Source organism: Podarcis bocagei, assembly GCF_964188305.1.
Source record: "Podarcis bocagei genome assembly, chromosome: 5".
In the NCBI taxonomy this organism is placed as follows: Eukaryota; Metazoa; Chordata; class Lepidosauria; order Squamata; family Lacertidae; genus Podarcis; species Podarcis bocagei.
Window position 1 is genome coordinate 60,208,204 of NC_138129.1, and position 13,359 is coordinate 60,221,562.

The window sequence follows — 13,359 nt, forward strand, 5'->3', positions numbered from 1 at the left end:
CATCTGGAGGGCCATAGGTTTCCCCTCCCTTTCTTAAAAGCTTGTAGAGTGAGGCTGTGTGTTAACAGTGAGGCTGTGTAATAACAGAGTTATAGTCAAGAAGCCCCTGTATGATCAATCATTAAAGAAACTAAAACAGGACCTCAGTGACATTCAGCTCTTCATTTTTTATCTGAAAGCATTTTCCCCTCAGAATGGGCAAGTTGAGGGAGAGAGCTCACCCCACAGAGACAAAGCTATTCCAGGGCAACGTCAGGGCTTTACATAGGTCAACACCATTGGAACCTTGAGTTGGTTAAGTAGGCTGCTAGGCAGGAACTTTCTATTAAATTAATGTATTATTTTAGAGAAGGGAACAAAAGATTCACAAACTATGGCCACTTCAACAAGGCTTCCTCCCAAGCACCTGGCTTGTGGGTGAGTCACACCAAATAAAACCATAGCAAGTAGTCGAACTGAAAGTTCAGAATAGCTCCTTATGTTGCTCATCCCTTCAGAGATCCATGCACATACAGGAACTTCTCAAGATGTTACTAGTGGTTAAAAATGGATATGCTCTCATCACATTCTGATTACATTTCTCAGATCTCTCTAGAATTAACACTAAAATTAAATAATTAAAAAGTGCAATGCTAACAATGTTTACTCAAAAATACTATTGGATTCAAATAACGCTCGCTTCCAAGGTACTGAAATTAAGAATGCAGCCTTAGCCCTGTTAAAGCCTGAATGAACAACAACACTTTTATTAACATACAGATAAACTAAAGTGAAGACAATGAATATGTCTGGACAAGGTGGTTGCTTTCACTCACCTGGCCTAGGTCAAGGTAAGTCTTCAGACACGGATGCACCTTCATGACGTTCTCAAGATCAGCTTTGGCATCAGAGAGGTTTCTCTGGTCTGGCATTCCTCCCAGGCCCATCTTCACACGATCCAAATCACGCAAATATAGTTTAAGCAGCATCTAAAAATAAAGAGCTATTAAACTATTTTTTGCCCTCCCCTCCTTACACATTAGTTTGTATGACTGTTCTCTATTCCCCAACCTCTCTTGTTAAAAGGGTCTCAGGGCTCAGAGCTTGGAAAGACCCAGTGGTACCATCAAGGTAGGATTTTGGGGCTGAAGTGTGGGACCCCCCCATTCCTCAGAATGAGAAGGGGAGGCCTCAGACACAGCAAGGCTGACTCACCACATATGGAAGTAAGTGAAGTAATGCATACGACCATCTGAAGCCCCCTCCCATAAGTCCATTAAGTTCAGAGTCTAAATCAGTAAATTACTGCCTCTGCCAGATACTGCCCTTCATTCACTTTTAATTTGTATACCACCTATAATTACTATACACAAGGTGGTTTACAAGCTGAAGAGGTAACAAAATGGGACAACAAAGATTGCATACTTAATAACAATCTGATCCAATACAAAAAAGTCACAATAACTTTAAAATAAACAGCTTATATCAAATAGACACAGATATTACTAAGCTAGATGGACCAAGGCAGGAAGCACAATGCTGACAGACACCACCACCCCTGCCCCTAGTAATACAAAAAAGCAACAACCCCCAGCTGGTCTCCCATAGCACTTGTATGTTACAAAGGCCTTGTTTTTAAAGGAGAAATACATACCTTGGCACGCATGCAATATGCCTGCCAGTTAAGTACTGGATCTGGCAGCACATCTAAGGCCATGTTGCAGACTGCCATTGCCATCTCTTGCTTGCCAAGGAAGTGGAAGATTTTTGCAAGGCGGTTCAGAACCAGTGGGTTTTCTCTAGCTATCTCTATTGCCTTAAAAACAAACAAATCCACAATACATTGTTCCATTAGTGAACTTCTCCTTGCTCTGTTGAACAATGGGCAATGAAAGGAGAAATTTATGTGTCAACATTCAGCTTGGCCGCCATTGTACATTATGCCCTTTGGAAGGACTGAAGTGTGTGAGGACGTGAATTGAGGTGGCACCTTGCTCTGGATGAGAAGGAAATGAGCAAAAGAGGGCATCTCTTCCCTTCTGTCAATTACAGCACTGCCTTATATATATCTACTCATAAGCAAGTGGTAGCTGGCACCCATTGGAAAGGGGGAAAGACAGGGAAGCCAATAATAGGTACACCCAGAGTCAACGAATTCTAGTTTTGTGTTCATCCTCAAGGGTAGAAGGGGTCTTTGTTTTATAATACACCCGCATACATCCATAATTATAATTAGCACCACTTGAAACACTCACAGCATTAACACCCCAACAGATCTTGCTTCTTCACTGGCCACAGCTTTGGATCTAGCACAGGCCAAATACATCTCTCTCTGCAGCTTCTAGCTTCAGCTTTGCAGCTCCACCCACTCTGGCTATCGTTCTGCTAGCAGCAGGGCAGGGCCAGATTAAGATAATTTAGAGGGCCTCCATATATATCTTATTCAAAATATAAACAGTAATAAACAGTAAAATAACATTTTATCTTTCAAAATGAAACAAAACCCACAGCAAGGTGGAAAACAATGTTTATTTTTGCATACTTTTTGTATACTTTTGTATACAGTACTTCCACTTTATTTATATTTGACAAATTTTTCTCCTACTTTTTCTAATTGCTAAGTCTTTGATCAGATCCTCAAAACTAACCTTACGCAACACATCTGCTTCTAAACTTAGTAGAAATAAGGCACCCAGACTGCCTTATTGCATAGTTGTTCTGTTGGGATTTTTTATATAAGGTACTTCAAGTGAGAAAATGGAAGCTCAGCTGAGCAATTTGTGACTATTAATGTTAAAAACCCATCAAAGGAAAATTTCTGTGGTGCCCCCCCCCCCATTTTGCTTAATGGTTAATCCAGCCCTGCAGCTGGGTGAGGGGTGTGTGGGAAAAATCTCACCCATTTGTTTTATGGTACAGAGCAACTTCTTTGATTGTGCTAAATCATGGTCCTTAACTAGCCAGGTAAAGCCATTAACCTGACAAAGGAACTGGTTTGGAAAGCTTGTTCTTATGCATTCTACCCCCCCCCCCCGATAGGGGCCCATGGTATCATCCAGACAGGACCCCCCAAAAAAAAACCCAACAACTCGTAACCTACTTTTCCAAAGCAGTCGAGCGGATCTGTCCCAGAGTACCCACAGTCATGAATAGCCATAGGGGTATCTGAGAAGGAATATTTCCTTTCAAACAATATCCCAAGATAGCACCAGGCCAAGGCTAGAAGAGAAGGACAGAATTGAAAGCAGGGCAATATATTACAAACGGCATTGTAAATTCCACTCTACCTTCTCCAAAGCAATTCAAAATGATTTACAGACAGTTACTGAGGTTGGGTTATAGTAGAAAAGTTCCAAAGGAACGTTTTATGCCACCTTAAACCAAGCACTGAGGTTTCCTAGCTGATGAAACAAACCACTTGTGAAAATAAAGAGCACAGTAGTTTGCCTCAGTGGGCATGGAGATTGCAGCAATGAAGACTCAGTTGAACTTCTGCTAGCTGAGCTGAAGAGCCCAATTACACACACCTGGGTTGCAACAGTCTTGCGAGATGCAGAGCTGCATGTGTGAATTACACATGTAATTACATGGTTTCGATTGTGCAAGTGACTTCTCCTACCTCTATAATGTAGGCTGGAGCACTTCAGGACTTGCTGAAGCAAAACCAAGGTTCTTTTGAAGGCTGGCAACCTTTTTTCCTCATCATTGCCCTTGTTCATCCACATCGCATCCAACCTGAAGTGAAGAGAGAAAAAGGCTACTGTGATTTGTTGTTCTGCATATACAGAGCTCTAAAACTGGCAAGCAAATGATTTACTCCAAATGCCACTGTTTTACCCCCATCCAATGGGTTTGGCAGCAATATTTCAAAACAGTTAATATAAAATACAAAAGACATAAAATGCAATATATAGTTCCCCAAAATAACCACCATCTGCTGCAAAATAACCCTTTGAGGAGCGTTTCTCAACTGGGGGCCTTCAGGATATTCCAAGGGGGGCACAGGTGAAAGTCGTGTAAATGGGGGGCCATGGAGGGAAGTGAGAAGTGAAGAAAACAGGAGTGACTGAGAAAAGAAAAAGAAAAGAAAAAATATTTTTAACAAGAACTTTACAATTATATGTCTATTGTAGTATAGTACCCCATATAGTGAACGCCCATTGCTCGGACCCAGCTCCTGCCAACCTAGCAGTTCGAAAGCACATCAAAGTGCAAGTAGATACCTTCCGGCGGGAAGGTAAACGGTGTTTCTGTGCGCTGCTCTGGTTCGCCAGAAGCGGCTTAGTCATGCTGGCCACAGGACCCGGAAGCTGTATGCCGGCTCCCTCAGTCAGTAAAGCGAGATGAGCACCGCAACCCCAGAATCAGTCACAACTGGACCTAATGGTCAGGGGTCCCTTTAACTTTACCCCATGTAGTATGATTAATCTTTTTTTAAAAAATACACCATTTCTACTTCAGTTATAGGAAGGAACACTTGTTATAGCTAAGCCATTGGTTGTAGCCAATAGAAGGCTTTTTTCTAGGCTAGTTGCAGTGTTGGGAAACAGCTTTGGGAGTGGTCATAACTGGGGAGGGAAAGATTAAGGCACAAAACTTGTCAAATGTTGCGCCTTATACAGTAATGAATGATGCTTTGGCAAGTCTTTCTGCAAAGCATTGTTCTTTGTCCTTTCTAATTTTCATGTGTCTATATTGTTGACACTGTGCTTTCCACGACAATTGATTTATCTCTGATTTTGTAACAAAATTTTGTAACAAAATTTTGTAACAAACAAACAGATTTTGTAACTGATTTTGTAACAAAACCCCCATAGGGAGGAAAGATCGTGGATCAAAATCTCTGTGGTTGTCTTTGATCTAATGCTGATTGGTTCATAGTTCTGTATGGTGCAAGGTGCCTACCAGCACAGTATATGAAATACAGCCAACAAGAAACATAGCAGAAGTAAATGGAAAACAACCCCCCACCCACTCAACCTAGCCTTAACAACAGTACTTATGCTCATTCAAAATAAGTATTTCCCTGTGCGCTATGGTGGTTCTAAGGCTATAGCGCTGATAAATTAGGCCCTAATCCACAAATGCTTAACTCTAATAATAGTGCAATAGTGCATCTACTCAGAAGTAAGTCCTACTTCAGTTGGGATACTGCCAGGGAGACAAAGTCCATCATGGCCCCAAGCCGTCTGCCGGACGATCCATTGATCTCCCGTAGGCACGCAGTATCAGCAGTTAGCGACATGAGTTTCTAGAAAATATCTTGCCACATTCTAGAGCTCATGCACACTCTATCAGCAGATAACGCACAGCAAAAGTCGCACTTAGGAGAGCATTATTTACAAGTTTTATTCAGCGTTGATCAGAACAAAGAAAGACATGACTGCCTGCGTCAGTGTCTCGACACAGAGAGAAAACGAAAGCAATAGAAACATAAACATCCTGTGAACAGGAAATACGCAGACTCTGTGACTCACAGCCTGCTCCCTTTTAAGGTGGAATGGAAATATCCTAACAATTTCCAGGTAAGTAACTTTCCTTCCAAGGCTAAAAAGGTAAAGGGTGATTTTTTTTTTTTTGCTGCAAAGTCCGTTCACCCCTCTTGGTGCAGCAGCGTTGCGGGACAGCAGAGGCTTCACTGGGGCACCGACAAGGGAACTGGAACAGCGGTGCCCTTCCTGGATCCTAGGCTGCACCCGGCTTTAGTGAATAGGAATGCAGGCTAGGGACTCGTGCTGTGCCAGGGGGCAGAGCTGACAGCTGCCCCTCCTGAACCTGCCTTTCTCCTTTTCTTTTTGCATCTGAAAGTGATATGCTTCGTCCATGTTGGGCCTTAACTCACTTCAGAAGTTCTTGTGTGGTATAGTGGCCTTTGCCAACCTGGTGCCCTTGAGCTGTTTTGAACCATGACTCCCCATCAGCCATGCTGACTGAGGTTGATGGAGAGTTGTAGTCCAAAACAGCTGGAAGGTACCTGTTTGGCGTAGGCTGGACTACAGCACTGGACTATGGATCAAACCATATAATTCTGGGAGGTCTGTGATCAGATGTCCTCATGGAGATCTTGCAGTTATGAATAATGATAAATGCGGTCACAGGAATCCTGATTCAGATCAGGGCAGCAGTGTTAGAGTTTTTTGTTTCTTGTTTAACTCTTTTCTAATGCTGCTTTCCTGACCTGAATTGCTCCCCCATTACCTGCAACTCGTCCCTTGTGAGACAAATTTCAGCCAGGGTAGGGGAATAGGACATCATAGGACCACACCTCTGATCCAAGTCTGGAGATGGCAGAATTTATGATTGAAAAACATGCTAGGAATCTGATGCAGTGATGTCTAGTTGGACCACTCAGCCACGAAACTCACTGGCATTGGAGCAAACGCCAATCCGTAGAAAACATGAGTTGCCATTTCCTGGACATAGTCAGAAATCACTGAAATGTCTGGGAAAATCTGGACATATGGCAGCCCACGTCAGTAGTGTAGATTTTGGCGAATTTCATTAAAAATAGCTCAAAAACTATGGCAACCCTACCATTTGCTCTAATTCAGCAGTAAATATTGGGTTTTCCTGGGGAAAGCATCGGGCTAATTTTTATAGAGCACTCAGACAGGAACCGGGGAAGCACAGACCTGTGCCCAAGAAAGCACGGGGCAAAAAGTAAATGTGGATAAGCCCTAAGTGGATTCCATCACAAAAAGTTCTAGACTTGCCCCTTGGAGCCCATCTTGTTTCTGTTTCCTTTGAGGTGGCTTTTCATCCTGGATTCTTGCCTCACCTGATGTGCAGGGTGGCCATAGTGAAATACCAGCTTCGTTTCTCCTCCAAAGGGATCTGAAAGAGGGAGAGAGAAGTTCTTAGAAAAGCAGTATTTGCCTCCCTGCAAATACATTTTTAAATATCATTGCCTTCTATTTATTTTCCAACCATTCTTTGGTCGTGGAATCCAAGGTGGCATTCATGTGGTTCCCAAGCAGTGGCCACCCAACCAGCCACCTGCTTAGCTTCTCTAAGGTGATGGGCTTCAGGTGCCTTCAGGTCTGTGCTGAACACCAGTTGCTCCATTAAATCAAGGACTTTGGCAGCTACTCCTGTCCTTGCCATGTTCAATAATGTAATATTAATAATGCAATGCATATTAGGAGAGATGCACATTAAATGGTGACAAGAAAATCACAAACTGATGCAGGAATGTGATGAAATGAACTTAAGACTGGGAAAATGGGAAACTAAAAGAAATCAAAACTGACCAATTCTTTCATTTCTAGAAGTAAATCCCACTGATATCAGTTGGATTAATTCCAAGGAGCACAATCCAGAGAACATATTCTTTTTCTTGTCTCTCTGTGTGTCTGCATATATGCTGATATATACACATTGATTCACATTCAATTGATTATTGATTGATCGATCAATAAACAACTCAGACTAATTAGCTAAGATTTATTTAATTGGGCAGCCATGAGTAACAGGAAACGGGCTGTAGCTAAAAGAAGCTCTGAGCAAAACAGGTAGAATAGCAACATTTTTATGTGACTCAAGGTGGCAATTATTTTCTGAAACACTTTTGTCATTACTAGTATGGTTAGTTTGATGTCCCCCCCCACTGCTGCTGCTTTCTCTAATGTTTTAAGAAGTTTGGACTCTGCACAGTTGTAGTTTAAATATAAATATAGCCCTGCCCCTCAGTGCAAACATTTTGCTTTGACAAACAGTGCTCCAGTTCAGCCACCTGCATATTCCCTGTTGTCTGTCGCTGCAGGGGGTGATAAACTGGGTGTGCAAAAGGTTGCACCTTTGTTTGGACAGCTTGAGCCAAGTAGTCCAGAATATTTAAAAAGCATCTAATCAGAAAACTGGATAGTGTTAGAAATTGGTGCAGAGGGCTGTTCAGCGACTTCTTGGGAGCACTGCAACCACTTCTCTAATAGGTTTGAACATTCCAAATACAATATTTGAATTGGCCTCATCTTTGGTTATGTCTGGTTCTTTCTTAAAGCCACATGTCTAAAGCATCTTAGATTTATTTTATTTTTTAAATTGATCAAGGTTGCGCCCAGTTACAGAATCCTTGTTTAAATTTACCCCCTCCCCTGTGGCAGCATGCTTCTCCCATCTGGGAGGATACCAAAACAAGCCCCACCTCCACCAGTGTCCATAGCTGTTTCCAGTCCTCCAACTTTTTTTTAAAAAAGTGTTTTTTTATTTTCTTATTACAAAAATTGTACATGCATATCATAAAACATGACATGACCAACCAAAAAATGAGTCACTAGAGGGGTAGAATTCGAAACATATGATTTTAGAGTGCATAATAATGAGGTGATTACAGTTAAGTTCCTCCAACCTTTCCCTGTGATTCTGAAGCCACATTTTCAAAATAACCTAAAGACCTGAAGCTCCTATGCAGCACTGTGCTAGAAAGGTGAGTGTCATGCCCTGACTTTGTACCTGTGTGTCAGCTTCATGGTGGTGAACGAGGGTAGCAGAATGCATTGCCCGGCTGGCAGCTGTTGCTGTAACCTGATGTGTCTGAGCAATGCCCCAGAAAACTATCATGGGCTGGTTGTGACACATGTGCAAGCCATTCTATAGGCATTTCATCTGCTGCAAAGACTATGGGTCTGACATATTGTATCAGCTTTTTCCTAACAGGATGGTTATTAACCACACACACATACAAAAAAGCTTCGACCCATCAGGTCAAATGCCTGCTGGAAGAGAACAGTCTTGGTCAAGCAGTGAGAAGCCAGGGGAGATAGAGAGCCGAGACACCTCCATAGGAAGCTGCCTTGCACAGAGTCAGGCCATTGGTCCATTTAGCTTAGTATTGTCAACACTGACTGGCAGCAGCTCCCCAGGATTTCAGACAGGGGCCTGTTTGGAGATGCCAGGAACTGAACCTGGGACCTTCTGAACACAAAGCAGATGCTCTCCCTCTGAGCCACCTCCCAAAGCAGGGAGCTTCACAATCGAACTGAGGTGCCGTTGAAGCATAGCAGGACAAAAGGGCCTCTCAGCCTCACAAGAGGCCATGAGGATCTAAGGCTCTGATTCTAAAAGTTGGCTTATCAATATTATCCATTGGCATCTCCTTTTGTTTGCTCTTGCACATTTATGCAGGATTAGGTGTCTGAAGGCTACAAGTGGTTTAAATGAAGCGGTGGTTCTTAATGAGAAGAGCTTTCTCTTGGCCTGACTCAGCTCCCAGAGGGGTTGTTTCCCTCCAAAATAGCCTAGCATACAAAAAAGCACCTTTCCCTACACAGATCAACAGCTAAGATGCCTAACCTACCTCACAGGGTTGTTGTGGGGATTAAATGATGAGGGGGAGACCATGGATGCCGCCTTGAGCTCTTTGGAGAAAAAGCTGGGATATAAAGGCAATAAATATATAACAACAACTAATGCAGCACCCACACTTCTAAAATATTTCTAGACAACAGATGGGTATGGTGTGCCTTCTGAAACAGAAAATGAAAAGGGGTGTGCATGTGTATTGGCTAGTATCCCTCTTCCAACGAATGACCCATTGAATGGCACATGACATCAGAAGGTAAAACAGCCTGCCTACCTGCTTCCCATAAGCAAGAGCCTTGCCGTAGAGAGTGAGGCCTGCGGTTAGTTTCTCCATCTTCTCTTCTTCGTTCACCAGCCCAACGTCGAAGGCATAAGCATAGCCCTGCTCAGCCAAGCAACGGGCTGTTCTGAGCTGGGGGTCCCCTTGCGGCTTGTGGTCTTCTGAATCCAAGCCCATTAAGAGGGAGAGTCTTTCGGTGCACCTAGCCTCTTCTTGCTCGTTGTTCAGCCTGTCATAAACGTAGGCGAGGTTGGCCCAAGCGTTCAGATTCTCAGGGTCCTCCTGAGAGATGCAGAGGAAAATCTCCTTGGCTTGCTCCACTTCTTCCAGGTAGAAAGAAAAGACCCCAAGGAGGTTTCTGATGGCATACTGCTGCAAGCCAGTTTCGAGCTCTAACTCATAGGTTAGGCTTTCTCGTTTCAGCTTCAAGTCTCTCCCTTGGAAATTCATAGGTGAAGAAGACTCAAAGTTCAAGTTCATATCTAAGTGAAAGTGACCTGGAATGTAATCCATCTCGTCAATGAGAGTATCAATGTCCACCTCGGCTTCTTCCATTTTCACGTTGGAAAGAATATCAATCACTCCAGGCTCTCTCGAACAGCTACTTTCCCCTGTTATTTTTCCATTCAAGACGTGGTTTTTTTGTTTGTTTTACTGTCCTTTCAGGGTATTTGCCTTTGGAAATCCTCCACCTCTTTCTCTACCTGTATTTCTGGTTTAGCTGATTCACATGAAGTCTGGGAAGGGAGGAGCAAAATAGAACGCTTGTCATTCCACAGCCAACCAGCTGGTTCAGGGTTCTCATTTGGTCAGTGAATCGCAGAAAGCAAAGACAAGAACTGCTTAAGCAACCCCTCATTTGTCAATAAAGGAGAAAGCTCCAGGTCCTGGAAGGCTACCGGTGTATGGCAAATACAGTGATCGGCTCCTTTGAACAAACTTGCATTTCAAGTACGTTATTAACATGCCTTTGAAAAGGCTAGCAGCAGGGAGAGCAAATGGTGCTTCACCCCAGCTACCCATAATGCCAACCCATTACGAGAAATGCTTTAGAATGTCAAGTTTGGAACTGAGTAGGACGCAACCTGGTACAAACCATATTGTTGCACAGCACTCCAATCTCCGAGCAGTGCAAGATCCCAGAGTTTCCGGGAACTTACCCAGGGTTTGCATTTCCTTTTGGAAATGAGACACAGCGGAGACTCTAAACCACTGAGCCTCTTGGGCTTGCCGATCGGAAGGTTAGCAGTTCGAACCTGCGCGGCGGGGTGAGCTCCTGTTGCTGTCTCATCTTCTGTCAACCTAGCAGTCTGAAAGCATGCCAGTGCGAGAAGATAAATAGGTACCACTGCGCTGGGAAGGTAAACGGCACTTCCGTGCCCTCTGGCTTCCATCATGGCCAGAAGCGGTTTAGCCACGCTGGCCACATGACCCAGAAAGCTGTCTGTGGATGAACACCAGCTCCCTCGGCCTAGAAGCGAGATGAGTGCAGCACCCCATAGTCACCTTTGACTGGACTTAACCATCTAGGGGTCCTTTACCTTTACTTTTCCCCAGTGCTTTTTCTCTGGGGGTATGCATACCCCTAAACATTTTGTGAATCTAAGTTTAGCCTCATTGAGGGGCAGTATTTCAATAGGAGTAGGAAAATGAGAGTACCCCTAAACATTTTTTTAGAAAAAAATGCACTGCTTTCCCCTACCTTACATATCTATACACAACCTAAGCCTACAATAGAGGGGTTCACAGCATTAGCGTCTCAAAAGGGCCTTGTTTCTCCCAAAGCTGCAGCCTTGGATTCAAGCAGAGATCAAACATTGTGCTCTGCCTCTCTGGCTGTCCAGCCTGCAGCTTAACTTTTAGGTCACATTGCACACACTTTCAAGTCTAATCTCTGGTTTTTGTCTTTCTTACTATCTAAGAAGTAGGAAAGGAGGGGCCCCACCCATTTGTCACCTGGCACAAAACCCCTTTTCTTGGTTCTCTTAACGGCCCATCACCTAAACATAGGAAGCTAGCCTGCCTTCTATTTTAACACTTGCTGGGCCCAGGGGTTAGAATGGGTCTGGCACCCAGTTTAACAATATCAGCCTTGATTAAATGCTAACGCTTGCTGGATCCAGGGGTTATAGGAGCCTGGCACCCACAAACTCACAGAAATATAAAAGACAAATTACCATTCCTTGTTCCTTTTCCCCTAGGGGTGGGAAGTTCCAGAGGTAGTCTTGGGTTTCCTTTGGAGAACCCTGGAGATTGATGGTGTCTTCATAAGAATTTTATTGCTTGTATTGTGAAGACAAAAACATTCCTTCAGCAGGTAGGGTAGCTGCTAACCTTGCATCAGAGTGCAGCCGATACAGCCTCCGATTGCACCCCCATTTACCTACCTCCATCTAAAACAGGGATGGGGAACTGGATCTGTCTATCAGGTGATTGTACCTTCAGGTGTGAAGGAAAAAGCTCCCTTTGCAGCTGGAGCGCCTTAAGAAGACTCTACTTTGCCTCCCTGGCTTGAATTCAAGCTGCAGCTGCAAATAACAAATCAGAAATGCGCTCCTGGTTTTTCCTTTGCAGCCAAGACTTGGCTCTTTTCATATTTGGCATCTTTTGAAAGTGCCAGTTTTCCCTACCAAGGAAGAAATGAGGACCTCATGGCTTGAACTTCTCCTGCTTGATGTCATATATGACAGCAGACATGGGAAAGGTAGGTATGGCTTGGCAGTCCAATTTCTGAGGCCTAGCAGGCCTGAATAGTTCCATGGGCTGGAGGTTCCAAACCACTGATCTGAACTCTCAGCCACACTACCATCACCACCAGGCTGGGATGTGGATAGTTTCGGTTATCATCCTTCACTGCTCCCAACAGCAGTGTGTCTAATTCAGGCATAGGCCCTCCAGATGTTTTGGGACTACAACTCCCATCATCCCTGACCACTGGTCCTGTTAGCTAGGGATGATGGGAGTTGTAGTCCCAAAACATCTGGAGAGCCGAGTTTGCCTATGCCTGATCTAACTGCATGTGTGAGGAGATGCCTTTCTCCCAGTGATTGAAACACCTGGTACTACCTGGTCATGGTTGCTGGGGAGCTCTCATGGATGGGGGTGCTAGTCTCCTCTGTGGTCCCCACGGAACCTCTGAAAAGCGGCAGTTGAAACTGCCACATCAGCTGAGGCCTGGAGAGGGATAACTGCCACTATCACCTCCCCACCCTGAAGTTTATAAGTCACCACTACCTTGTCAAGGAACCTCGTTGTTGTATTATTTTGTACTATTATCACTTTTCAGTTACTGTCATCTAGCCTGGAGGCCACGCAGAAAGGTCTTCAGAATATATATATATATTATATACAAATATATAGAAATCCTGGTGTATCATAAACATATAAATGATTCTTTATTTGCTGCAAGACTGGCTGCAGACTACAACTGTTTCTCTGCCTCTCCCTTTAGCTGAAAGGCGTTGGCTCCTGAAGGTTGGATGGAGGGGCTGATCCTTCCACATGTCACGATCAAGACAAGTGGTGACAGCCCTGAAAGAGCAACCGTTGTACACCACCTCTCCCACTCCCTAAACCTTTCCCATATTTTTACTTCAGCTTGCAGTGCGAGATAAACTGTGGAAGACTCATATCACCTGGACATGCCCTAAATCACAACAATGTCCTTTTGTACCACATGGGATTTCTGGCACTGAACCACCACAGGTGCCTTCAGCACTGAGAAATCCTCATGAGCATATCAGGCTGTCTGAAGAACCTGTTCCTCCCAGCCACTTGGAAACAGAAAGCCAAGCATCTAG

The 13,359-nt window shown here is 44.0% G+C and overlaps 1 protein-coding gene across 4 annotated transcripts in view; it reads right to left on the bottom strand.

Annotated features, from left to right (window-relative positions):
- Positions 1-13,314, bottom strand: part of TTC22 (tetratricopeptide repeat domain 22) — a 16,232-nt gene extending 2,918 nt beyond the window's left edge. For 2 of the 4 annotated variants that reach the window (XM_081195407.1, XM_081195404.1), the window contains exons 1-7: positions 12,626-12,731; positions 9,554-10,296; positions 6,758-6,813; positions 3,599-3,714; positions 3,080-3,198; positions 1,634-1,795; positions 816-968 (exon numbers count right to left, since the gene is read on the bottom strand). In XM_081195407.1, the coding sequence (XP_081051533.1) occupies positions 816-968; positions 1,634-1,795; positions 3,080-3,198; positions 3,599-3,714; positions 6,758-6,813; positions 9,554-10,114 (1,167 nt within the window). In that variant the 5' untranslated portion in view covers positions 10,115-10,296; positions 12,626-12,731. Of the gene's footprint in view, positions 1-815; positions 969-1,633; positions 1,796-3,079; positions 3,199-3,598; positions 3,715-6,757; positions 6,814-9,553; positions 10,297-11,736; positions 11,842-12,625; positions 12,732-13,194 lie in introns of those variants that run through there. The other 2 variants (XM_081195405.1, XM_081195406.1) reach the window with 2 other exon arrangements.
- Between the last annotated feature and the right edge of the window lie 45 nt (positions 13,315-13,359).